The 25,545-nt window shown below is 41.8% G+C and overlaps 2 protein-coding genes across 3 annotated transcripts; one reads left to right on the forward strand and one right to left on the reverse strand.

Annotated features, from left to right (window-relative positions):
- The first annotated feature begins 1,506 nt into the window (after nt 1-1,506).
- khk (ketohexokinase) lies at nt 1,507-12,042 on the forward strand. The gene is made up of 8 exons (XM_069678785.1): nt 1,507-1,607; nt 2,434-2,550; nt 3,072-3,206; nt 7,956-8,028; nt 9,179-9,325; nt 9,907-9,995; nt 11,040-11,197; nt 11,559-12,042. The coding sequence occupies exons 1-8, from the start codon at nt 1,507-1,509 to the stop codon at nt 11,672-11,674; spliced, it is 936 nt and encodes a 311-aa protein (XP_069534886.1). The 3' UTR covers nt 11,675-12,042.
- Nucleotides 12,043-12,904: 862 nt separating this feature from the next.
- pltp (phospholipid transfer protein) lies at nt 12,905-24,385 on the reverse strand. Of its 2 annotated transcripts, none has more exons than XM_069678366.1 (15): nt 24,315-24,385; nt 21,486-21,624; nt 20,766-20,865; nt 20,540-20,668; nt 19,018-19,173; nt 18,744-18,807; nt 18,007-18,162; nt 17,738-17,914; nt 16,585-16,644; nt 14,479-14,643; nt 14,227-14,294; nt 14,053-14,095; nt 13,879-13,942; nt 13,250-13,326; nt 12,905-13,116 (listed from the first exon to the last, which is right to left on the reverse strand). In XM_069678366.1, exons 2-15 carry the CDS (start codon nt 21,616-21,618, stop codon nt 13,009-13,011), a joined length of 1,500 nt encoding a protein of 499 aa, XP_069534467.1. In that variant the 5' UTR covers nt 21,619-21,624; nt 24,315-24,385; the 3' UTR covers nt 12,905-13,008. The 2 variants fall into 2 exon arrangements, with proteins under 2 accessions (XP_069534467.1, XP_069534468.1); XM_069678367.1 differs by lacking the exon at nt 24,315-24,385 and adding an exon at nt 23,480-23,524.
- Between the last annotated feature and the right edge of the window lie 1,160 nt (nt 24,386-25,545).

A 25,545-nucleotide genomic window follows, 5' to 3' on the forward strand; every position in this document is an offset into this window, starting at 1 on the left:
TTCCACTAGTTTGACATCCCGACTCTGCTTCAGGACAAGCTCTCCCAGCTGAAGATGCCCGACTCCACCTGCAGGTGGATCACAGACTTCCTGTCTGAGAGGAGGCAGCACCTGAAGCTGGGGAAACACGTCTCTGACTCCAGGACCATCAGCACCGGCTCCCCTCAAGCCTGCGTTCTTTCCCCTCTGCTCTTCTCCCTGTACACCAGCTGCACCTCCAGTCATCAGTCCGTCAAGTTCCTGAAGTTCATGGACGACACCACCCTCATTGGACTCATCTCTGGTGGGGACGAGTCTGCCTACAGGTGGGAGATTGACCATCTGGTGACCTGGTGTGGTGATAACAACTTAGAGCTTAACGCTCTGAAGACAGTGGAGATGGTTGTGGACTTTAGGAAGAAAGCAGCCACTCCCGCTCCCATCACCATCAGCGACTCCACTGTTTCCACTGTGGAGTCTTTCCGCTTCCTCGGGACCGTCATCAGCCAGGACCTCAGGTGGGAGCTGAACATCGGCTCCCTCATCAGAAAGGGACAGCAGAGGATGTACTTCCTGCGGCAGCTGAAGAAGTTCAACCTGCCAGAGACAATGATGGTGCACTTCTAGACCGCCATCGTTGAGTCCATCCTCACCTGCTCCATCACCGTCTGGTAGGCTGCTGCTACTGCCAGGGACAAGGGCAGGCTGCAGCGTATCATCCGCTCTGCAGAGAGGGTGAGTGGCTGCAATCTGCCATCTCTCCACAACCTGTACACCTCCAGGACCCTGAGGCGTGCAGGTAAGATCGAGGCTGACCCCTCTCACCCCGGACACAGTCTCTTTGATGCCCTCTCCTCTTTCAAGAGGCTGCGCTCCATCAGGACCAAAACCTCCCGACACAGGAACAGTTTCTTCCCCTCTGCTGCCAGCCTTATCCTATCTTATTTCTTAATTGTTCTGCACCAAAATCACCAAAACAAATTCCTTGTGTGTGTAAATAAACAATAAACCCCGATTCTGATTCTGATATAGACAGTCCATTTTAACCATGCTGCCCAAATTCCCATGTTTATTCTGATATTTTTATTTTAGCCCTTTGACATATAGTAAGTTGCAGTAATAGCAAGTATAGAAATACTCATCATGTAATTTGTACAAAACTAGTACTTTTTTTATCGTTGACTTCTATTCAAACTCAATTACAAGTATCTATATCAATTTTGGTGTGAGAACCACTTCCCGACTCAGGAGATCTGAAAATCCGAGGGCACTCGAATGCAACATAACACATCCATGCTTTCAGCTAACAGACGTGTGACTGTATGAAAGTATACTAATGAGCTGAAAGGCTCTTATTTTATCATTTCTGCTGACAGGAAGTGGTGAATTTTATTGTTGTGAGTGTGCTCAGACGAGATAATGAGACTTTTGTGTGTCAAAGTCCAGACCGCAGCAGTGTGTGTGTCGGTGTCGGTGTGTGTGTGTGTGTGTGTGTCACCGCCCCACAGTCGGTGTGTGTTGATCAACATGGAGGAAGAGAAGAGGAAGAAGATTCTGTGTGTGGGTCTGGTGTGTCTCGACATCATCAACGTGGTGGACAGATACCCCGAAGAGGACACTGACAGCAGGTTAGTATACAGGCTAATGCTAAGACAAGCTAATGCTAACAGTGACAGCAGATAACAGCAAGTCGTTATCTTCTAATAAATGATTAATAAAAAATTTCCACGAGCCATAACCGATCAGTTATTTATTCTTTTCGAGTTTTATCAGATTTTCTGACAGCAGAAACACAATGTTTACGGACTTTTAAACTCTTAAACGCTAGTTTAACTGTATGAGGTGGTTTTCTCTGTTTACTCGGGCTCCTCTAACAGTTCAGAGACGTGCAGGTTAAAGAGACACTGCGGTGCCATAAAAGAAAATACATAAATGCAAGAATAAGAAAGATACATACATATATATATATATAAAGAAATCCTAAATATATACATTGTTAGAAAGACAACTGCTTAGAATTATTCTTTTATTCTTTGTTATTTGTCTTATATATTCATATTTTATTAACTTCTTTGTTACTTGATTTAGTTCTCTTTATATTTCCACACTTTTCATTTCCCTTTTTATTCTTTTATGTAATAAATTAGTGAATAAATATGTGTATAGTAGAATCATTTTTCTTTTATGAAATACTCTTTATATTTCCAGCTTTAATTTCTATTTTATTTACAGGTTTATTCTTATTCTAAGTCATCACTATGGCATCATAATAGTGTACCCTCCTTTCACCCAATGTCAGTTCAGAGTAATACAGGTCCACTAGATACTATATGGATTAGCAGTACAGCTAAAGGATTTTAAATGTAACTTTAACTGTTAACTGACTGTTTAACGTTGTCTTGTTCTGTTTTGTTCTACGCCTATGTAACTGAACAATGTCCCGCCTTCCTGCAGGTGTTTGTCTCAGCGTTGGCAGCGAGGAGGAAACGCTTCAAACTCCTGCACGGTTCTGTCGCTGCTCGGAGCGCCCTCCGCCTTCATGGGCTCACTGTCAGCTGGACCTGTGGCCGAGTGAGTGCTGAATTATAGGTTTATCAATACATTAGTTTATAAGTTTAATAATAAGTGAGATTTTATTATGATAGTAAAAAGAGGACGACTGTTTTAAAATCAAACTTTGCATCATAACTTTCTCTCTCATGTATTTTCTTTGATTCTCTGTTTGGTCTGTTCTGTACTTCCTGTTTGTCCGCCCTGGGAGAGGGATCCCTCCTCTTCTGCTCTTCCTGTAGCTTCTAACACTTTTTCCTGTTGAAAGTGTTTTTTTAAGCTTTTGCTTAAAAAGGGTCTCAGGACCGAGTGTGCAGGAGTAAAGGGGAGATATAAACTGTTTCCTGTTTGTACTTTTATTTTGTAGTAAAGGGGAGGTGTAAACTGTTTCCTGTGTGTACTTTTATTTTGGAGTAAAGGGGAGGTGTAAACTGTTTCCTGTTTGTACTTTTATTTTGGAGTAAAGGGGAAGTTTAAACTGTTTCCTGTTTGTAGCTTTATTTTGTAGTAAACGGAAAATGTAAACAGTTTCCTGTTTGTAGTTTTATTTTGGAGGATTTTCAGAAGTTCCACATCGACGTGTCTCTGGTGTCTGAGCACGCTCAGTGTGTCCTTCCAGCCTCTGTGGTCATCAGCAACATCAGCACAGGAAGCCGCACAATACTGCACATGAACAGGTGTGAACAGGTGCGTGTGTGTGTCTTACTAACTTCCTCTGTTTCAGGAACATCGTCATCATCGTCACGGAGCCGCTCTGCCTCCCTTCTCTTCCACCAATCAGACCACAGTTTTCTGTGTGACTGCAGTTTTATTTTGGAGGGCAGAGTTGATAAGAAGCAGTCTCCTGTCTCTTTCTCTGTCAGTTTCATCATGGCCGACTTCTCGCAGCGTGCGATCAATGTCTCGGCTGTGGTTTGGCAGGTCGAAGGTCAAACTCCATGTGCGTGTTGTGTGGTTTGTCCGTCCAGCGGATCTCGAACGGTCGTTCTGTCTGACACGTAAGAAGCCCCGACGGCAGACGATGGGAATCAAACAACGTTCACTTAACACCTCTTTGTCATTGAGACCTTGTTACTGTGGAGACGCACGTCATCCCTCACATGAATCAGAAAAACAACAAATGACCAGCAGGAGATTTAAAATGTCACTAAAAACATTTTAAGAGATCTGATTACATTGTTCAACTGCAGGTTAAAGAGCCAAAGATCTGCTGTGTGACTGAGTTTATCACCTACATTTCGGAATAAATGTCAGAGAATAAAATCTCCCAATTCACACCCAACATCAGTGTTTTTCACAGGAACTTAAATGACAGTATTTGAACTTGCTCGCTCTCCCTCCGGACGTGTGCGAGCTAGCTGTCCACTATGACCTCTGAGCTTCTTTAGTCTTTTAAATAAAACTCTGGTCAACTGCTAGTCAGGCAACTAGAGTCTCATTCTGAAGGAAACACTGTTCTTAACTCACTCGTTAGCCAGCTAATGAATTAGCCTTGGTCATAGACTGGATAACTTAGTTTGCTAACCCCTAACACTCACAGGGTAAACAATCACAGGAAGTGTTTAATGGACACAAGATAAGTATCTACCCCCAATATAGGATGGGTCATTAACATTTGTTTTGTGTTTTCAAGGATACACAAACTCTGAAACATCATAGAGAACACCTACAAGTGCTGCAGGCAGATAACACAAATGAACAGAGGTGTTTGGTGAACGCTGTTTGACCCACCTGAAGGAAGCTTGAACACCTGATCCCAATCTAATTTAATCCTGATCCTGATCACTGCAGAGAGAAGCTGAATCCACCAATCAGATTGAGCGCAGGTCAGGCCTCAAGAGACGACACCATTACACCATGAAAAATGAACACTTGGACATAAATCAGCATGATAAGAACTAACTATAATGACAGAAACCATGTTTGAGAAAAATGTATTTGACGTGTAATTAGATTTTCTAGTTTGACTCATGTCCCATCTGTTAACATGGAGGAGGCGACTTTATGAGCTATACTGCAGCCAGTCAGCAGGGGGCGATAGAGAGGGTTTGGCTTCACATCACGGAGCTGTCATGTCGGCCAACTTTTTATACAGACTAGGGGTTTGTCTGAAACCGCATACTATCATACTAATCATACTAACCGTGACGTAAAATTGAGTATGTCATGCGTTCCCATCTCATAGTATGCAATTTTGTGTATGCGAGAAATGCCCGCATGTATTCTAGATCGGCCCGGATGTTTGAGTATGAGACGGGAGCTCACTGGTTGTACTCAACCGCCCCAAAATGCATTGCGGCTATTCAGCTTCTACTATGGTGGAGATGGACCAGAGATCAGACCGGACATACGTAAACGATTAAGTCACGTGATACGGAGAAGATGGCTCTGAGTATGATGTGAACGGCATCCTAATAGTCAGGTTAGGAGGGAGTATGCAGTACATACTGTTTGAGTATGTAGCAGGCAGTACGTTAGTATGCGGTTTCGGACACAGCCAATGGCTCTTTTCGAATGCTGTCCTATATACTATATATTACATACTACATATTATATACTACATGCTATATACTGCATACTGCGTTCGGCAGTAGTCTGTAGTATGGAGGAGCTTTTCATATTCATTTTGCAGTATGCTACGCCAGGCGGAAGTAAACAATAACCGCTGCTTCCTTAGCTATAGCGCCCCCTTCTGCTGGAATGCTGCAGCTGTCCGTCATTTCAAATGCCGCTGTGATGTTCCAGCGCTTTGCATTGTGGGATACAGTAGGCGAGGTGGAATGGTCCGATGCATACTGGAGATTTTCTCCGAGTCAGTACCAGATCGGGGTACTTTTTGGCATACTGCACATTTTGCTTTTGTTTGCATACTGCAGACTACATTTAGGCCAACGTACGTACTGCTAGTGTAGTACGGCAGTTCGAACACAGCACATGGTTTAGAACAGGGGTGGCTACCTTCCTGCATGTTTGAGGTTTCTCCGCACTCTAACACACCTGATTTGAATGATCTGCTCGTTATCAACCAACTGAAGCGTCTCAGGGGATTGGTAACGAGGGAAACATTCGAATCAGGTGTGTTAGAGTGCGGAGAAACCTAAAACATGCAGGAAGGTAACCCTCCAGGAGCAGGGTTGGCTAACCCTGGTTTAGAACAACACTGGACTCAGGATGTAGTTAGCTTAGCTGCTTAGCTTAGGGCGGATGTTATTGGCTTACAGACGTACAATCAAAGAAGTTTCAACAGTGGTCTGGGAAATTGAACGGGGTAAATTGTGCTGTCTCAATGCTAAGCTAGGCTAACAGTCCAGGCCTTTTCTCTGTAGCGGTGAAATAGTTACATCTGCCTCTGAGTTAGTCTGTACAATGTTGGATTGTTACTTAAAATCATCACAAACTCTTCGGTCTAGTTTCAGTCTCTGCAGTGGTTTTGTGTCACGTAATCTTCCTTAATTCATTTAATTTGTTTAATTTGACTTTGATCCCTCTTTAATATGAAGAAATATGTTCATTAAACTATTTCTAATCTGACGTCTGTGAGGAGTTTCCTTCCAAAACGATCAATCAGATTTAATAAACATACCTGTACAGGTGCTTCAACTTAATTCACCATCTCCTTCTTACAACAGACACTTTTAAAACAAATACCCTGAACAATAAATACAACAAAAGCACCCTTAGTGTCGCCTGTACAGGCAGTTTATGATTTCTGTGGTGATTTTGGAAGTGAACTCTTCAGTGAAAGTCTGTGAAAGTTTGAATGAAATAAAATTAGATGTTACCTGGTGACTGTTGGACTTTAAAGAGAGACTCATTTATACATTTCTAAATTTAAAATCTGATCAATGGATGAGTCAATAAACTGAACTCAACTCACAAAAGTGGCATCAAAAAGACAAAAGTCAGAGGATCACACCGTTTGTGCCAGAAAGGTCACATGACTGTCCCATGTCAGTTACACTCGAGGCTCGACGATATGACAAAAAGACATTTATTAAGAAATATAATGTGAGAATGCTTCCAGTATCCGGATAGTGACTTTATTAATTAATTAATTTTTGGCTTTTGCCTTTATTTTATAGGACAGCTGAATAGAGACAGGAAACATGGGGAGTAGAGAGTGGGGGATGACTTGCATTAAATGATCACAGACCGGGAGTCGAACCTGCAATCAGTGCGACGAGGACTGTAGCCTCTGTTTGCTCTACGCCTGCTCTACCAACTGAGCTCAACAAAAACCCCCTGTACTCTATTTCTTAAGAGCAAAGAACACAAAAACTGGTAAAAACACTGAATAAACCAGTTCAACTTTAAAAGTCTCTGTCTCTTTGGAGGACACAGCGTGTCTGCGGGGCTGGTCACCAAACTGCTGCTAGCGTTAGCTCAGCTTGTTTACATCAGGATGTTCATCTTTCACAAAGTTTTTACTGAGAGATGAAGTATCCACTTCTACAGTAATACAAAAAATAAAAAATTCACAATTTATTGCAACTGGTAAAAACACTGAATAAAGCAGTTCCCAGTTAAAGATCAGTGTCTCTAGGGCGCAGGTTTAGCTCAGCAGTAATTCGTGCAACCCACGTACAGAGGCTACAGTCCTCAATGCGGCAGGTTCGACTCCCACTCTCTGCCCTTTGCCGCGAGTTGTTCCCACTCTTTCCTCCCCTTGTTTCCAACACTATCCACTGTCTAATATCTCAGTAAAAGCATACAAGGCCCAAAAAATCTCAGTGTTTTTCTAACATTCTCGAGTAGACTCTGGATGTACGTGGAGGGGGCTGCTACTCGAGCTGCACTACCCTCCATATAACTTTTTATCAACAATTTCCTCATCTTTGGAGGATTACTGGAGTTTACTTTGCTTGCATGTTAGTACTCTTTTCTCAAATAACAATGTTTAGTCTCAAATGAAAGACATATAATGTCTTTACCTGCATCTCGAACAATGACAGACAGTCTGCAGTTTTTTGCATGCATTTAAAGTACAAGTCAGAATACAAGTCCACTTCTGATTAGCACGTGATTGTCTGTTTGATCATTGATATCGAGTAAAAATGGATTTGATACAATCAGATGTTTCCAAATGATAATGTATTTAATAAAGTTTAACAGACACATTAATAATTCAAGTTTAATTTTAAAATGTTTACATTTCTGGCCTTTGTGTTCATAAGGAACTCCTCCTGCCTCTGTTAAACACTGAGCAGCTCAGTTTTATCAAATGAACATTTTAAGGGTTTAAAATGTTTATGTTTATTTATAACAGCTATTCTGTCCTGATTAAAATGGGAGGGGTTAATGGTCAATGACAATAGACACTAAGATAACTTTGACACTGAGTGACAGAGTGATGGTGGAGTTTCTGTTTGTAGTCCTGAGTGGATTCATGAGGAACATGAACCATGACCTCATTATCTGTCCATCAGGAACCTTCCGGATGTCACTGCGGAGGATTTCTCCAAAGTCGACCTCCAACAGTTCAAGTGGATCCACTGGGAGGTGAGCGACAGTCCAAATCTGTGAAACTGAAGCTAATCTGGCTAAACCAGTTTGATTGGACTAATTTGAAAAGCCAGACTAAAATGATCAATCAAGACCAGACTGAATCCAAATGACCCTTAGCTGAACCCCTCCCCCCGCACAGCTATTGTCCACTCATAGCGTTAGCAACTGAAGCTAGTACCTGACGAGCCAGTACAGCTTTATTTTCCCACGTGGTGAAAGAGTGTGTATTTAAATATTTTAGAGGGTGGTGTTTATTTTCCGTTGTCTTTGTAAACAAAAATCACCAAATTATAAAGAATTTATTACGTGTTTATCTGCTCTGACATAAGCTACAATCGTTAGCAGGTCTAGCTAAAACTAGCAAGAACATTACCTAGAGCTACATTCACTTGTGGTGTCATAATGTTTGTTTTTTTCGCAAGTTTGCATTTTATCAAACTTCTGAGGCTAATGTTAGCTTTATTAGAAAGCAAGCTAACATTACAGCTAATTAATTCTGCTTTTAAAACAAGTCAACTGAAAACAATGTGATCGTAATTTATGAGGCTCTGTTCTGCTTGAGTTTGGAGAAGTTTCACTCCGGCTACTTCCGCTAAATTGAAATAGTTGAGATTTGTTTGAGCTAGCTCAATTTTTGTCAAACATATATTTCCTGAAAGCCGCCCTTTTGTGACTGAAAACATTAAATATTGCTAGTTGAAAATTCATATCAAGCTATTGGAGCTATTGTTAGCTTAATTAGCAAGCAGCTAGCGTTACAGCTAATTAATTTTTCTTTTAAAACAATTCACTTGAAAACGATAATAATGTAGCCAGTCTGCATTCTTATCAAACGTGTAGCTTAAGTTGGCTTTATTAGCAAGCTAGCTAAATTTAAAGTTAATCAATTCTGTCAGCAAAAGTTGATATTTCAGTTGGAAAAATTGACATTGTTAGCTCAAAATAAGAGTTATCATTGTGTTAGCATTTTGTACCATTTGAGACAGAGGAAGCCCGGTCACAAAGGGGGCGGGGCTTAGTGAAGGGATCAGGGAACAGAAGTAATCAGGCTAACCTGAGAACCTCGACTAACCGAGTAAAATCTTACAGGATACCAGTATAATAAAGTGTTTTAGTGCTTTCTGTCTTTGTTTTACTCCTACAGGGCCGAAACGCTGAGGAACAGGTGAAGATGATCCAGCAGGTAGTCAAGTATAACAGCTCGCTGCCACAGCAACAGAGAATCATCATCTCAGTGGAAATAGAGAAGACCAGGGAGCCGCTGTATCAGCTGTTTCCTCACGGTGACGTGGTGAGAGAGAACATGTAGAACATAAAGTCTGTAACAGCATGGATTCTGTCAGTTTGTCAGCTGTTCTCGTGTACTCAGCTGTTCTCAGGTGTTCTCGTGTACTCAGCTGTTCTCAGGTGTTCTCGTGTACTCAGCTGTTCTCAGGTGTTCTCGTGTACTCAGCTTCTCGTGTACTCAGGTGTTCTCAGGTGTTCTCGTGTACTCAGCTGTTCTCGTGTTCTCAGGTGTTCTCGTGTACTCAGCTGTTCTCGTGTTCTCAGCTGTTCTCGTGTACTCAGCTGTTCTCGTGTTCTCAGCTGTTCTCGTGTACTCAGCTGTTCTCGTGTTCTCAGGTGTTCTCATGTACTCAGCTGTTCTCGTGTTCTCAGCTGTTCTCGTGTACTCAGCTGTTCTTGTGTACTCAGCTGTTCTCGTGTTCTCAGGTGTTCGCGTGTACTCAGCTGTTCTCGTGTACTCAGGTGTTCTCAGGATGTTCTTGTGTTCTCAGGTGTTCTCGTGTTCTCAGGATGTTCTCGTGTACTCAGGTGTTCTCAGGTGTTCTCGTGTACTCAGCTGTTCTCAGGATGTTCTCTTTTTCTCAGGTGTTCGTCAGTAAAGACGTCGCTCGACACTTTGGCTTCCTGTCGGCTGAAGCTGCTCTGAAAGGCCTCTACAGTCGGGTCAAACAGGGGTGAGTGGAGGTCAAAGGTCAGCATTAGAACTGTCTCCCTCTCAAACTTGTTGTTCTGACCTGTCTCACTTTCTCAGTCTAACCTGTCTTGCTCTCTATCTCACCTGTCTGTCCCTCTGAGCTTTCTCTGTCTCTCTGACCTGCCCCTCCCCCTTATCCTTTCTGACTTGTCTCACTCTTTCAATGATCTGTCTCCCTCCCTCTGACCTTTGTAGCTCTTTATCTTACCTGTCTGTCCTCTCTGAAACCTTTTTCTCTCTGTCCGACCTGTCTCTCTGACGTTTCTCTCTCCTGATTTGTCCATTACTCTCTGACCTGTCTTTCTGTCCCTCTTTGACCCGTCTCATTTTGAGACCTGTCTTTCTCTGTCTGTCTTTGACCTGCCTGTCTCTCCTTCTGATCTGTGTAGATCTCTCTCATAACTGTTTGTCTGTGTCTGAGCTCTGATCTGTCTCTCTTAACCGTCTCTCTGTCTAAACTCACTTACTCTGACCTGTCTCACTTTCTCTTTGACTTGTCAGTCTAACCTGTCTCACTCTCTGATATCTTGTTTTTTCTGACTTGTCTCATTTCTCTTATTTGTCTCTCCCACTTGTCTCACTCTTACTCTCTGACCTGTGTCACTCTCTTGTTGTTCTGTCTGTCTCTCTGTGACCATTGTAACCTGTCTGTCTCCCTTAAACCTTTTTGCTCTCTGTCTGACCTGTCTCACTTCTGATGTGACCGTCACTCTCTGACGTGTCTCTCTTTGATTCGTCTCACTTTCTGACCTCTCTCTCTGACTATCTCTGTCTAGGTCTCACTGACCTGTCTGTCACTCCGAGCTTTCTCTGTCTCTGACCTGTCTGTCCCTCAGAGCTTTCTCTGTCTCTCTTACCTGCCTCACTCTCTCACTGATCTGTCTGTGTCTCTCTGACATGTCTAGCTCTCCATCTTTCCTGTCTGTCTATCTTAAATCTTTTTTCTCTCTTTTAAACCTCCGCATTTGACTGTTGCTCTCTGACCGGTCTTTCTCTGTCTGTCTCTGACCTGTCTGTCTCTCAGGGCTGTCCTGATATGTGCCTGGGCAGAAAAAGGAGCCGATGCTTTGGGTCCTGACGGTGTGGTCGTTCATTCGGATGCTTTTCCTCCTGAGAGTCTTGTTGATACTCTCGGAGCCGGAGACACTTTCAACTCTGCCGTCATCTACACGCTGTCCAACGGTGAGACTTTATTAAACTTAGAGGGCAATGATTCTATATTTATTTCTATCATCTTCTGATTACTGCTTGCTTTTGGTGTTTCTAACCAGGAATTATTTTGGTTTCATTTACCTTTATGATTGTCTTTGAGAAGTTTGTTACTTTTTACCACAATCACATTATGTAACAGTTGAACAGGGCGTACCACAGGGATCCATTTTAGGGCCTTGGCTTTTCTCTACTTCCATTTATCCAATTTGTTCTGATTGTTGTGTTTGTAAACTAAAATTCAAAGCTCTCCGAACTCGTGTTAAAAAGTGGCTCTTAATATTATTTTTTGCTTAAATTTGACTTGAATATTAAATATATTTTCGGTCTGTAGGTGGAAGTTTGCAGGACGCTCTGACCTTCGGCTGCAGAGTCGCTGGTGCAAAATGTGGTTTTCACGGCTATGACGACATCGCTGACAAGTTTACAGGCCACTGTCCAAAGAGTTAAAACAGAGAACTGTGGGTACAGTCTGAGGTTACCCACACCGTGAAAAAGATGAGCGAAGTTAAACTTAGAGAAGTAATGCTTTTTTAAATGTCTGTAATAAAAACAAACTGCTGGCTTGTACTGACAAATAATTAATGATAAATAACTGCTAGTTACCTGAGAAATAATGAAAGTTTGCTGTTAGAGAATTGGTAGTTAACTGATATTACCTAATCGTAAACGGTTAATAAGCTGCTAATGAAGTGATAGTTAATTACTTGACTGTTAACTGTGAGTGTAAATGAAGCATCTTATTGTTGAGATCATTTTACTGCTGGATTTATTTTGACCTGGTGAGAAACTGTTAAACTGATCAATAAATAAATGAGTTTGAGGAGTGATGCTGTACATCAAGTCATCTAATGATCACAGAATCAGTTTTAATGTTGGTTTAGTTTTGTTGTCAAAAATGTTATTTGACTACTTGCACTATTTTTGTAATGTGCATTTTAAATGAAGAGTTGAGCTGGAATGGGATTTATTTGCCCAATCTCAACTACCCCTCATGGCCCCATACCTGGTTTTTCAGTGCCCTTGTCTGGGTAGTTGCCGCTCAGAACGAAGCTTCCAGTTAGGGGTTGAAATATTTACTGGACACAACTTCAAATCCAAATGACTTTTGGATTCAATTTAGAATATGTCTGGATGAACTCTCCTGCTGCTTCCAGCTCCTTGAGGCTGACCAGTGCCCAGTGTGATGAGCTGTTAGCTCGGATCAGTACCAGGATTTCTCTGATGGACACCAGCTACCGATTGGTTCTGTTTCAGCTGTGGAGCGCCTGTCCATCTGTCAGTGACAGTTTCACTGTATCTGTCAAGTCACAGGTGGGCGGAGATCTGTCTCACTACAGCGCTATGAAGCCACAACAAACAGATGTTACTGAGATTTAATGACAATAAACAGGCTGAGAGGATGCTGAGAGAACGACATCAGGAGGCAGGTTTGTAACAATTAAAAATCCAGCATTTCTCAAGTCCGTCCACAAGACGACAAGAAAATAAGTTCTAAAATTCCTGTTTTTAAAATGGTGTTTTGCATTGCACAACATTGTGTCTCTGCAGTGACTTCGCCATCATCACAACAACAAACAAGGGAAGAACATTTGATAGAACAGTGTTTATCTCTCCAGTAGAGCTCAGAGACCTTACAAAGACACTTGATCGCAGTTTATTTCTTTAATTTGTCTCATGTTTTTATTTACAATATGGAGTCATATACAGTAAATATAATTATGCAGCATTGTTTACACTTTAATTGTTTGTGTATACTGTTAATAATCTACATAAATATACATCTAGACAGTCTCGGGTGTCTCAGTCCCTGTCTCTGTCGGGAGGCTGCCTTGGATCATTTCTCTCAGTCCTTTGGTGAAGTGAAGATTTGCTCCGATCACAATGAAGCCCTGCAGAGATCAACACCAGGGGGCAGCACTGAGTGATCATATTTAACATCACATGTTACAGTGCAATGAGACTACTCATAACACAGCATTAAGAACATATCCAGCTTAATGTGTCATTGGTAAACACACTTACGTCGTGATATTCAACCACCTCCTCGATGAAATCCATCCCATCGGCCAGAGGAATCCGAACTCCTCTCTTTGTATAGTCTGAACACACACACACACACACACACACACACACACACACACACACACACAAAAGTACACACATCATCACAACAAGTTCTCTCTGATAACTCGTCAAATAAAGCAGCTTAATCAGCCACCCTTCACTTCAAAATATGACCCTGTAGGAGCCCCGTCAATGGGCAGAAATGCATCAGTAGAAACTGAATTTGAATTGCTCAATTTGAATAGTTGAATTAAAAATTTGAATTTGAATTTATTAGTTTGAAACTGAAGTCGATTAGACCTGAAACTAAATGTAATATTCTGAAATTTAATTAAGATTATTTGAGAACTTTTTAGTTTTTACAATTTCAGTTTCTTGAGACGCATCCGGTGGATGAGGAGGAGCAGTGGAGTGCAGATTCACAGCGTTTTTGTTTACCATTTCCTCCACTACATGGGGCTTCTGGTAGCCTTTGAGGCATTGAGCCTCTGATCACGCTGCTGTGCCTTATTAGTTAGGAGTGGCAACAGGCTCAACATGCAGTGACTGTGACTAAATGTTTGACAGTTAATGAGTCAGATTCTTACTGTTGATTAATGGAACCATGGACATCTGCAACATCGTCTTCAGAGGAGCCTGCAGAGGAATCAACTGACGGACACACAGAGGTTCTTACTGATATCAAATGGGAGTGATTCTCTGTATTTCTGTAGATGTTGTAATATTTTCTATGAATGAAGTAAACACAAAAAGTCACTTACTGCCAGAGACTCCAGCGCTGACTGGTTGGAGAAGATTTTAAACCTGAAGAACAAAAGTGGTTTCAGTCTATAAAATAAACCCTGATTCCACCGTTTAAAACACGGAGAAGTTCTGTGTGTGCGTGTGTGTGTGTGTAGGTGTGTGCGTGTGTGTGTGTGTGTGTGTGCATTTACCTGCGGAGGTCAGCATGAACAGCCAGACGTTTTTCCTTCATAGAAACTTTAGCGTTAAACTTTGTTTCCTGCAGGAGGACAGAAGGGTTGAAAATGATGATACAAAATAATGATAAAAACTTCTCTCTGATGTTTGATCAACAGTTTAAATCAGTCCTGTCTGATACTGCTGTGAACTGCTTAAACTGGAATGAAAACAGTAAATTGTGTGTGTGTGTGTGTGTGTGTGTGTGTGTGTGTGTGTGTGTGTACCATTGTCATGCTGCTGAGCTGGATCGGAGCCTGACCTGGAGGCAGCACCATCACCTTGACGATGGCTGTCATGACGACCGTCGCTCCAGATGTCTTGATGGTCGTTTTTGGAGGAGAATTGACTGCGAGCTGAAGAGAGAGCGGAGCTTCCACCAAAGCCGGGTTCTACCAGGAACACACAGGGAGAACAGGATGTACTGTAATAATGAACAATACTCCAGTACTAAACCTGGTTCTACTTGGAGAACACAGGGAGAAAATTACTGTTATAATACATACTACTGCAGCACCAAACCTAGTTCTACTTGGATAACATGGGAAGAACATCGAGTAGTGTCAAAATACAGAGTACTGCCGTAAAACATCAGGTTCTACCAGGAACACACACGGCAACACACAGAAGGAACACGTGTTCTGTAATAACACACGGTACTGCAGTACTTCACCATGTTCTAACAGGAACGCACAGGGAGAACAGTAAGAACTGTTATAATACACAGTACTGCAGATTACACCGGCGTACTACTCATAGAACATGGGGAGAACATTAAGTACTGTTATAATACAGTACTGCAGTACTTAACCTGGTTCTACTTGGAAAGCACAGGTAGAACATTACGTACTGTAACAATATTCGGTACTACAGTACTATACTGAGTTCTACCAGAGGATTAACATGAAAAACCTGCAGAACTGGGAGCACACTTCCCGATTTAACCGGACGTCTACGGCCGGCTCCCTTTGTCACGGTTCTAACTCTTGATTTTCCTCGCTTTCCTTTCAGACTGTTTGCCTTCATCCGAGCATCGAGTTTGTTGACTTTCACTCCCATCGCCATCTTGTTCTTTGAAGTCCAGAAGTGACCATACTTGGACAAGACGATGAATAAGCATGTCAACACCTCTGTCCTGATTCACAGGAGATTAAACTACGACCTTAAACTAATTTGGAAAATGTTGATGTAATAAATCAAGTGCTCCTTTCCTCATAGGCTTTTCTGCAGTTTGACTTCAGTCGCTTCCTTCTGGCTGTTAGAAACAATGCAGGTTTAAGGCACTTTCGCATTGGCTTCTCTTTTCAGACAGCTCCATCCCTTCTATGGTCCTGAGTGTGAGCCACTCCCAAAAGCATAGCCTGCTTTATCGTCTATTTTACTCTAAATGGAGAAGCCCCTCACTGCAGTGTGCAAGTCGGGAGGGAGCTCAATGGACCGTGGTTGCTAATAATTAAGCCCTACTGGTTGCTAAGCTTACTGGTTTCCGTAAGCCGCCAGTGTCTGTGTTCACGTAAAGGTCCAATCTTGAAGATTTCAGTCGGTTCTCTTTAGCGGCCCCTAATGGCAATAAACAATAATTGCAGGAGTGCACTTTCCCAATTTAACCAGGCGTCCACTGTTGGCCCCCCGGTTGTAACTCTTGATTTTCCTGGCTGACGGTCGCTTTCCTTTTCAGACTGTTTGCTTCATCTGAGCGTCGAGTTTGTTTCTTCTTCTTTGGATTTTCACTTCTTGTTGAAGTTGTATCTGTAGTCATCCATCTGTTCTTTGTTTGTTCAGCCATAGTAGATTACTGTTTACTCACAATGCTTACAGAAACCGGAAGTGCACCCACTTAGCTCCGCCTACCCTCTCTGGCAGACCAACCACTGCTGGCTGATGACAACGTGTCACTAACTGGGCGCCGCTTGTGATCTTTTATGAATATAAATGATATGTAAAATGATGAATATTAAATATAGTTATAAGTGCAGTACTGCAGTACTACACCGGGTACTATTTAGAGAACACTGTAAGAACACTACAGTACTATTCTGAGTTCTACCAGGAACAGGGTTAAGCTGCAAAAACTGCTGTTTCCCAGGACCACACAAGGAGAACACAAAGTACTGTAATAGTACACAGTACTGAGGTACCACACCAAATTCTAATTCTAGGAACAAACAGGGAGCAAGAAGTACTGTCAAAATACACACGACTACAATACTTCAGCTTGGTCTACACAGGGAGAACATGAATGGTGTATCGTTTATATATATTCATCCTGAACAATAAACAGTTTCCTGTGGTCACAGGCATAAAGTGTATATAGAAGAAAGTTATTGGCTTACTAGCATCATTAAAGCTCCAAAGTAGGTGGTTCTTAACAACATCTCCATGTCTTTGGGCATCTGAAGAATGAGAGGAGACAGAAACAGTGAGGGTCAGACAGAATCTCTTTACTTCTAAAGAGTAATCTTGCTGCTGTTAGCTTTAGTGGTCTCAGGGTCAGAGGGCATCTGGTGTGGTTCTGAGGGTCTTTGGTGGTTTACACTTGGTTGTTATAGTCTGCTTTAGTTCTGAGTGTCTAAAGTGATATGTGTGGTCTGTGGTGCTTTTGGAAGTCGTTGCTTTGCATCCTAAAGATTTTATATGATCTCAGGTGGTTTGGATAGTCTGTGGCAGTTAGGATGCTTGTGATGGTCTGTGGGGGCTGCAGTTGTTTAGACGGTGGTTTTGGCGATCTGTGGTTATTCGGGTAGTTTTCGGATGTCAGCAGTGGTCTGTGTTGGTTTGGGTGGTTGGTGATGGTTTTGGGTGGTCTGTGGTAGTGTAAAGGGTCTTTGATGGCTTGTGGGGGCTTTAGTAGTTTTGGGGTTCTGTAGTGGTTCTGGGGATCCATGATAGTTTGGGGTGTTTGGTGTGGTCTGTGGTAGTGATTTGTGGTTGTGGTTGTGGTTTTTGGGGTTCTGTGGTGATTTTGATGGTTTGAAGCGTCTGTGTAATTTTTAGGGTCTTTGGTGGTTTTGGGTGTCCATAGTGGATTAGGGGTCCGTGGTGGTTTTGGGAGTCTGTGTAGTTTTATTGGTTTGATCAAGGGTCTGGGTTGGCTTTGGGTGTTTGGTTGGGGTTGGGTTGGCTATAGAGGTTTTGGTTGGGGTTGGGTTGGCTATAGAGGTTTTGGTTGGGGTTGGGTTGGCTATAGAGGTTTTGGTTGGGGTTGGGTTGGCTATAGAGGTTTTGGATAATTGTTGTGAAATTCTCCGGCAGTTTGGGAGTCTGTTTTATATTTGAGGGTCTGAGGTTTGCGGTGTCGATGGTGGTTTGGTGTGTCTCTGGGGGTTTTGGGGTCTACATTGGTTTTGGTGAGTCAGTGCTGGTCCCACAAGGTTCTGCTGGTTTTTCAGAAATGTGTGGTAGGTTGGAGATTGAGTGAAGGTTTTGGGGATCTATAGTGGTTTTGGATGTATTATGGTGACTGTGAAAGTCTGTGGTGGTTGTGACCTTCTCATTGACGATGTGCATCTGGAAGATTCCTGCTTTATAGTAGGCAAGCATCCCGCTATCGAAGAAGAACTCCGACAGAGCAAGATAAACCATCCTGTCGTACTCCTTGATAATAGGCTCGACGGCGTTGTTCTCAATCGTGGCATTCTGGTCCAGCAGGTCGAAAAACATCCCCTTCAGACAGAACAACTGCAGTTACTACCAGTTTACACCATGTAAGTATATTAAAAACATGAATACAAATATAAGTATAATCAGACTCTGACCCTGAAGTTCATGTCGAGGCTCCTGGACGTCACCACCGGATCGTCAATCAAAGAATAATCAATCCCGATATACTGATCGACCTCCGTCCTCACAGGGATCGTCTCCAACATCGAGTTTACAAGATCCAGAGCAGCATGATTCAGAGCGGGACAGATCTGAGAGAGAGACAGACAGATCAGAGAGACAGACATGTCAGAGTGTTTCAGAGCGGGACAGACCTTAGAGAGAGACAAGAGAGAAGGACAGACAGGCCAGAGTGACAGACAGGTCAGAAAGACAGAGACAGGCTCGAGAGAGACAAGCAGATCAGACTGAAAGACAGATCAGAGAGAGAGATGTGACAGATCGGAGGGACATGTCAGATAGACAGGCAGGTCAGAGTGAGACATGTCAGAAAGAAACAAATGTAAGGAAGAAAGAATTCAGATTGAGGGAGGTCAGAAAGACAGACAGGCAAGAGAGAGAGTGAGAGACGCGTCAGAGACAAACAGGTGAGAGACGGACAGGTCAGAGACAGGTCAGAGACGGACAGGTCATAGATGGCTAACAGAGACAGACGGTCAAAGAGACAGATTTATAAGAGAGAGAGATAGGTCACAGAGACAGGCAGGTCAGAGTGAGACAGATCAGAGAGACAATCAGATCAGAGACAGGTGAGAGACAGAAAGGTGACAGACAGTCAAAGAGACAGACTTATAAGAGAGACAGACCGTTCAGAGACAGACAGGTGACGCACCTGATTGTTGAGGAGCAAGCGCATGCCTGTTGTCAGAAGGTTGGACAGGAATTCATAAACTTTCCTGGAAAAAACACAGGTGTGATTAGGAAAAGTTCCTGATTGGCCTGATTGAGGTCACATGACAGCATGGTGAAACATCAGTAAGTATTAATCATTGATTAGGGATAATTAAATGAAAACTGATCAGTAACCGTTAATCTTTACAGATTACTACATCAATACATTCGTCAGGTTGACACTAACCATCACTGAACAAGTACACAGTATTTACCCGAGCGTTCCACTGAACTTGGCCTTCATTTTGGCGATGTTGGCGTCACAGGTGATGTTATTGATCTTCAGACGACCTTCATCGTCTCTGATCAGATTCAGGACCGTGTTGATGTTCACTCCTTTAGCCGAGGCGTTGATGTTTCCTGTGTCGTAACTGAGATACAACAACAGCTTATCTTCATCACTGACAGGAATACAGCTACCAACATCTGCATCTGCATTTACATCATCATCATTGACAACCACCTTCATCATCATCATCATCATCATCATCATCATCATCTTTTTAATCAGCTTGGTCATCATCTGAATCATTACCATCGTCAGCTACGACCATCATCTTAATCTTCCCTATCAACGATCTTCATTATCTTTGTGCTCATCTTCATCTTTGTCATTATAACCTTCTTCTTCTTCTTCTTCTTTATCATTATAACCTTCTTCTTCTTCTTCTTTATCATTATAACCTTCTTCTTCTTCTTCTTCTTTATCATCACAACAAACTACCATCAGCATCATCGTCGTAATCATCATCAACAGTGTTCTGTAGAAGAACTATTTTAGTCACATTACCCTCAGTTCCATCAGTGTTTCATGGAAACTATTACATGTTATATTATTGATCTGTGTGAGAACTATTAGAGTTCTATTATTGTTCCATGGGGGAACTTTTACATTAAAATCAATGTTGTGTTGGGGAACTATTAGTGTTAAATATTTGTTCCATGGGGAACATTTAGAGTTACATTAATGTTCTGTTGGGGAACTATCACAGTTATACCAACGTTATGCTGAGGAACTATTAGAGTTATATCAACACTATGTTAAGTTATTCTGCATGGGAACTTTTAATAATATTAATGCTCAGTATGTTCCAAAGGAGAACTAATACACTTAAGGTACCAGGAATTTTTAGTTCCAGGAACTTCTCTTCAAGGCACCAAATGGTTCCTGTGGCCCATTGTCGTCTGCGCCCCGGGTAGATTATGCAAATCAGGCCAATGACGTATGGAGAAGCAATAAAAGTAACTGCACTACACCGCCAGTCCACAAGGTGGCGGTAAGAAGAAGATGAAGGCCACACAATAAAGATGACGCGATAAAACGCGGCGATCGGGCCGGTATCATCAACTGTGCGACACTACAGTTAGCCTGTTAGCACGGAGGAGATTCAGCTTGTGCTTTATTGGAGAACTATAACAACTTCATTGAATTAATTCGGGTGAAATAAAACACTGCGAGTACTCGACCAATCAGAAATGATCAGCACTGCAGGCCCCGCCCTGAAAGTTCCTGGACCTTTGGAAAGTACTACCCCCTTTCAGGAGTGAAAATCAATTACCCCAGAACTAAATTTAGACTCTGGTTCCTGCTATCAAAACGCACAGAGTTTTCCAAAAGGTTCCTAGTTCCTGGGGAAAGTTCCTGCTGTCAAAAAACAAATACTTGTCTGTAAGAGAACTACTAGAGCTATGTTATTGTAGATGGAGTTTAGAATAATGTTCTGTTGGAGAACTAACAAGAACCAGTAGAGGACCCGTCTGTTGAAAGTCAGCGAGATCGAGGAGTTCTGAACATCGAACAACAAACCAACTTCAGGGACGAAACTCAGGTCAACGTGAGTCAGATTCAACTCAGTAATCTTCACACTGACGACAAACGAGAGAAAGAAAAGGTATTAATATACATGCCGAGTATTCAGATTTAAAGTGTTATTGTGCTTTACATTTCATGGAGTTTGAGTACTCAGTGATGGTGTATTGGAAGCGTCCTTCTTTGCCCTTCATCTCTGGCATACTGATGTTACTGAGCTCCTCTGCAACAAACTTCTGAGTCTCAAACTTCACTGAAAACACAAAACACATGTCACATGCTACGGATGCTACGGTACCCTGTATACTTCATTAATAGAAACACAAACTGATTGCAGTTTAAACAAAGCAAATACAGTAATAAATAAATCTGAGTAAATGTTTAAATCTGGATTACAGATCAAATGTTGTGTGTTGGTTTGGAGTTGGATTAAAGTTTGAATCTGGATTATAAATCTGGAATAGACTAGAAAGATGCATCTTACTTTATATCTGGATTAAACTTTATATCCAGATAACAATTAAAATATTATTTATACCTTACATTTGGAAAATCATTGAAATCTAGATCCCAGTTCTGGATTACATTACAGATAAGGATCGCAGTTTAAATGTGGTTTACGATTTGAACTATAGTTTGAATTTGGATTACAAAACTGGATTATACTTGTGTATGTATCTCATGTGATATCTGGATTACTTTAAATATTGATTATATTTTCAACTTGGATCATTCTTTAAATCTTGATAAATCTAGATAACTTTTGAGTTATTGTTCATATTTAGACGTTAGTTTTAACCTGGATTATACACAGCCGTAAAATAGATTAAATCTGGATTAGAGTTATAGTTCGGATCAGATCCATGTACTTACACATGTCCAATCCCCTGTCGGTGATGCGGATTTTGCAGCCGGCAGGTTGAGTGGCAGCCATGATGGATGACACCAAAGGGAAGAAGAGGAAGAGGAGGGACAACTGACAGGAAGTCATCCTGAGACCGAACATGCCAACCTAAAACACAGAAGGAGAAACAGGTGATTACAATCCTGGAGTCTTTTTTCAACATTTCTGGTCAAATACTACAAATGTCGGCTATATAAAGAAATGTGTATATGTAGACGCCCTGTTGGCCTTTGTCTCCTACATGAGTTGGACTAATTAAGACTTTAAGTTTATAAAGAAATAGAAGTAAACAGAGGAGTGGTGGTGGTTTTGGTTTTTCAGATTAAAAGCACTTTAAAATGTACATTCCTCAAACTATTTCAATACGTTGTCTAAATGTTTAGTTGTTCCCTCCCCTGTTTGCTTGCTCTTGTTTACAGGTCAGTCTTGCGCGGTCCATCATGACGAGAAAGCCAAAACAATGTTTGTGCAGCTATGTTTCAATCTTTCTTTATTAGTGTGTGGAATTAAGAATTTTCTAACCAAGCTAGAGCTAGCATTAGCGTATTACTAAAGGTTTGCTTATCCCTCCCTCCTCTTCTCTACCTGCAGCCCTCTTGTTGGAATATGGTCATTTACCAAAAAAAACAAGATGGCGACGGCCAACATGCCAAACACGAGTCATCAGAACTGTAGCCCACAAACCAGTGTGACATCACTGTGGCTACATCCACGTGTTTATATAGCCTGTGTTTGCAGCTCAGCGGGCCCAGAGAAAACAGTGCACCTCCTCCACCCACTCTCTCTCGTATAAAAACCACTGCTGGTCGATGGATGCCAGTTGTGTTAACCAAATAAACTCTTTGCAACATCACTGAACCCTGCAGGCTGACATCAGTGGGCCATGGGCTCAATAACTCTGCAAAAGAGAGACTTTTCTTTAACTGAATATCTTTAACATTTTAACTTTTGTATTAAGCTCACGTAAGCGACCCGTCCTGTGTCTCTGTGGGCTGAAGAAGGTTTTGTCTTCTAGGTCTTGTAAACACAAAACAGAGTACACCGTGGGCTGTTTGGACCCTGAGCAGTGACTCACAGTCACACAATCTGAAACCGGCCACATACAAACTTTCCTCCAGTGTAAACAGGAAGCTGCAGACATCTACTGAGGTCAGAGGTCACGATGAACAGACAGATCTCAGGGTTCTTTGTCCCTCCTTTTGCTAGAAGCTGAACACTTTCCCAGACTGTCATCCCTTTAAACACTGTTCAACTTGAACTGCAGTAACCTTTTTTTCACAACATGCCCCCTCCTCCCCCTCTGTCCTCCCCCTCTGTCCTCCCCCCCCTCCTCCCCCCCCCCTCCTCCCCCCTCCTCCCCCTCTGTCCTCCTCCCTCCTCTCTGAATCCTCTCTCTCTCAGCAGCCTCCTGACCCTCCTCCCCATGTTTTCTTGTCTCAGTAAAACTAAATTAACTGATAAATCAGAGCAACAGGAAGTGAAGTCGAGTGACTCTGAAATTCTGATTTTAATATTGATTACATTGATACTTAAGATGTTTAATTATTAAACTTTTTTTACACTTAAATCACAAAAATAATCAATCACTGTAGGATGTAAGATTAACATTTATTGAACTGGAGCTAAGAGGCCGAACGAGTTAAAGCCTGTTTTTGATAATCACATGTAATTTAACATCAGCTGAATAAACTCTTGAGTCATTTAGAGAAAGTCATGAAAAACACACAAAGAAACACACACACACACACACACACACACATGCAAACGCACATTAATCCTCAGACCTGAATCTTCAAACGGTCTTTGAAGAACAGAAAGTCCTCACAAATATAGACATAAGGGACCACACACACGCTCAGTCTCTAATCTGTGTGTTTAATCACAGCTCAGTGACGACAACCAATCAGCATCCAGCTGCTGCAGCGACCACATCTGGACATCTGGCTAACCGCTAACTGCTAACCTTTAATCAGAATCTTCAGTTCAAAGAGAAGATTTAGAGTCGAAACACAGCCTGACCTCTGGCCTCTGACCTCAGGCCTGTCAGAGAGATAGAACTACATTATTCATGATGCACTGAGTTCTTCTTTTAAACTGTAGAGAGTCTCAATATATGATTTTTAAAAATATATAAATAAAGAATAAAGAACATTGAGTCCAAACAGCAACACAATCGTTTACATGTTCATTAATCAATTATAATAAATCAGTTTTATAACTTTGAAACATGTTCTGTAAAATGAGTACTTTGATTTTTGAAGAACATTTAACTCATAACACATTTGTGCCTTTACTGCAGTGAGACTTTAAATGCAGGTCTCTCCTTTATACACAATACAGTTAATGATTTTAGCACTTCTTCCACTGACACAGTAATCAGATCACTCATGAAACATGACCCACATATGGATTAAGAAGTAAGCAGAGCAGGTGATGTGAAAACCCTCCGTACGACAGACAGAAACACAGTCTGAACATTTAGAGATCAGGAAGGCAGCAGGATGCAACCCTGAAACTCTTAATGGTGATAATTTACCTGCAGAAGACTTGAGGAACAAATAAGGTAAAACATATAAATAAAAAAATAATAACAATCATAAGTTTATGCACACAAGTCTGAAGCAGTTATTCAAAAACAGGCGTTTAAACATCCTGACATCTGAAACTAAGACATACTACTATAACAGCAAATATATTACTAACCTGTTCATGATGATGATTTAATGACTCGTTTTGTTTACCTGTCTCTCTGTTTGATTTTACACAGTTAAACTGAAAGTTTAAATGATGAAACTCACAGATCAGCCGCCTGACGGAGGAGGAGCTCAGTTCTTTTGGTTCCGTATAGTCGAAGTTCTCCGTTCTTCTGTCTCTGTTCACACTGACTTTCTCTCTCTCCGTGGAGATTTTTATCCCAGGGGACTGACTCCTCCTCCTTCCTCCCTCCTCCTCCCCTCTTTCCATGTGAGCTGTGGTGGGGAAAGTCACATCCTTTTCCTCTGTAGAAGTATTTAAAACCAAACTGTAAAAACTCTTACAAGTATGACACAAGTAAAAGTCCTGCAACAAAAAATACAGGTACGTTTAAACAATCACACAGATCAGTTTGTATTAAATCTGGAATTACAGTCGTGTGTTAATCTGTGGGGTCACAACATTAATCTATGGGGTCACAACAATAATCTATGGGGTCACAACATTAATCTGAGGGGTCACAACAATAATCTATGGGGTCACAACATTAATCTGAGGGGTCACAACATTAATCTGTGGGGTCACAACAATAATCTATGGGGTCACAACATTAATCTGAGGGGTCACAACAATAATCTATGGGGTCACAACATTAATCTGTGGGGTCACAACATTAATCTGAGGGGTCACAACAATAATCTATGGGGTCACAACATTAATCTATGGGGTCACAACAATAATCTATGGGGTCACAACATTAATCTGAGGGGTCACAACATTAATCTATGGGGTCACAACATTAATCTGAGGGGTCACAACATTAATCTGTGGGGTCACAACATTAATCTGAGGGGTCACAACAATAATCTGTGGGGTCACAACATTAATCTGAGGGGTCACAACATTAATCTGAGGGGTCACAACATTAATCTGTGGGGTCACAACAATAATCTATGGGGTCACAACATTAATCTGAGGGGTCACAACAATAATCTGAGGAGTCACAACATTAATCTGTGGGGTCACAACAATAATCTATGGGGTCACAACATTAATCTGAGGGGTCACAACAATAATCTGAGGGGTCACAACATTAATCTGAGGGGTCACAATAATAATCTGAGGAGTCACAACATTAATCTGTGGGGTCACAACAATAATCTATGGGGTCACAACATTAATCTGAGGGGTCACAACAATAATCTGAGGAGTCACAACGTTAATCTGAGGGGTCACAACATTAATCTGAGGGGTCACAACATTAATCTGAGGGGTCACAACATTAATCTGTGGGGTCACAACATTAATCTGAGGAGTCACAACATTAATCTGTGG

Source organism: Semicossyphus pulcher, unplaced genomic scaffold (genome assembly GCF_022749685.1).
Source record: "Semicossyphus pulcher isolate SPU_LCO1_2020_fin unplaced genomic scaffold, fSemPul1.0.p SCAF_3, whole genome shotgun sequence".
Lineage (NCBI taxonomy): Eukaryota > Metazoa > Chordata > Actinopteri > Labriformes > Labridae > Semicossyphus > Semicossyphus pulcher.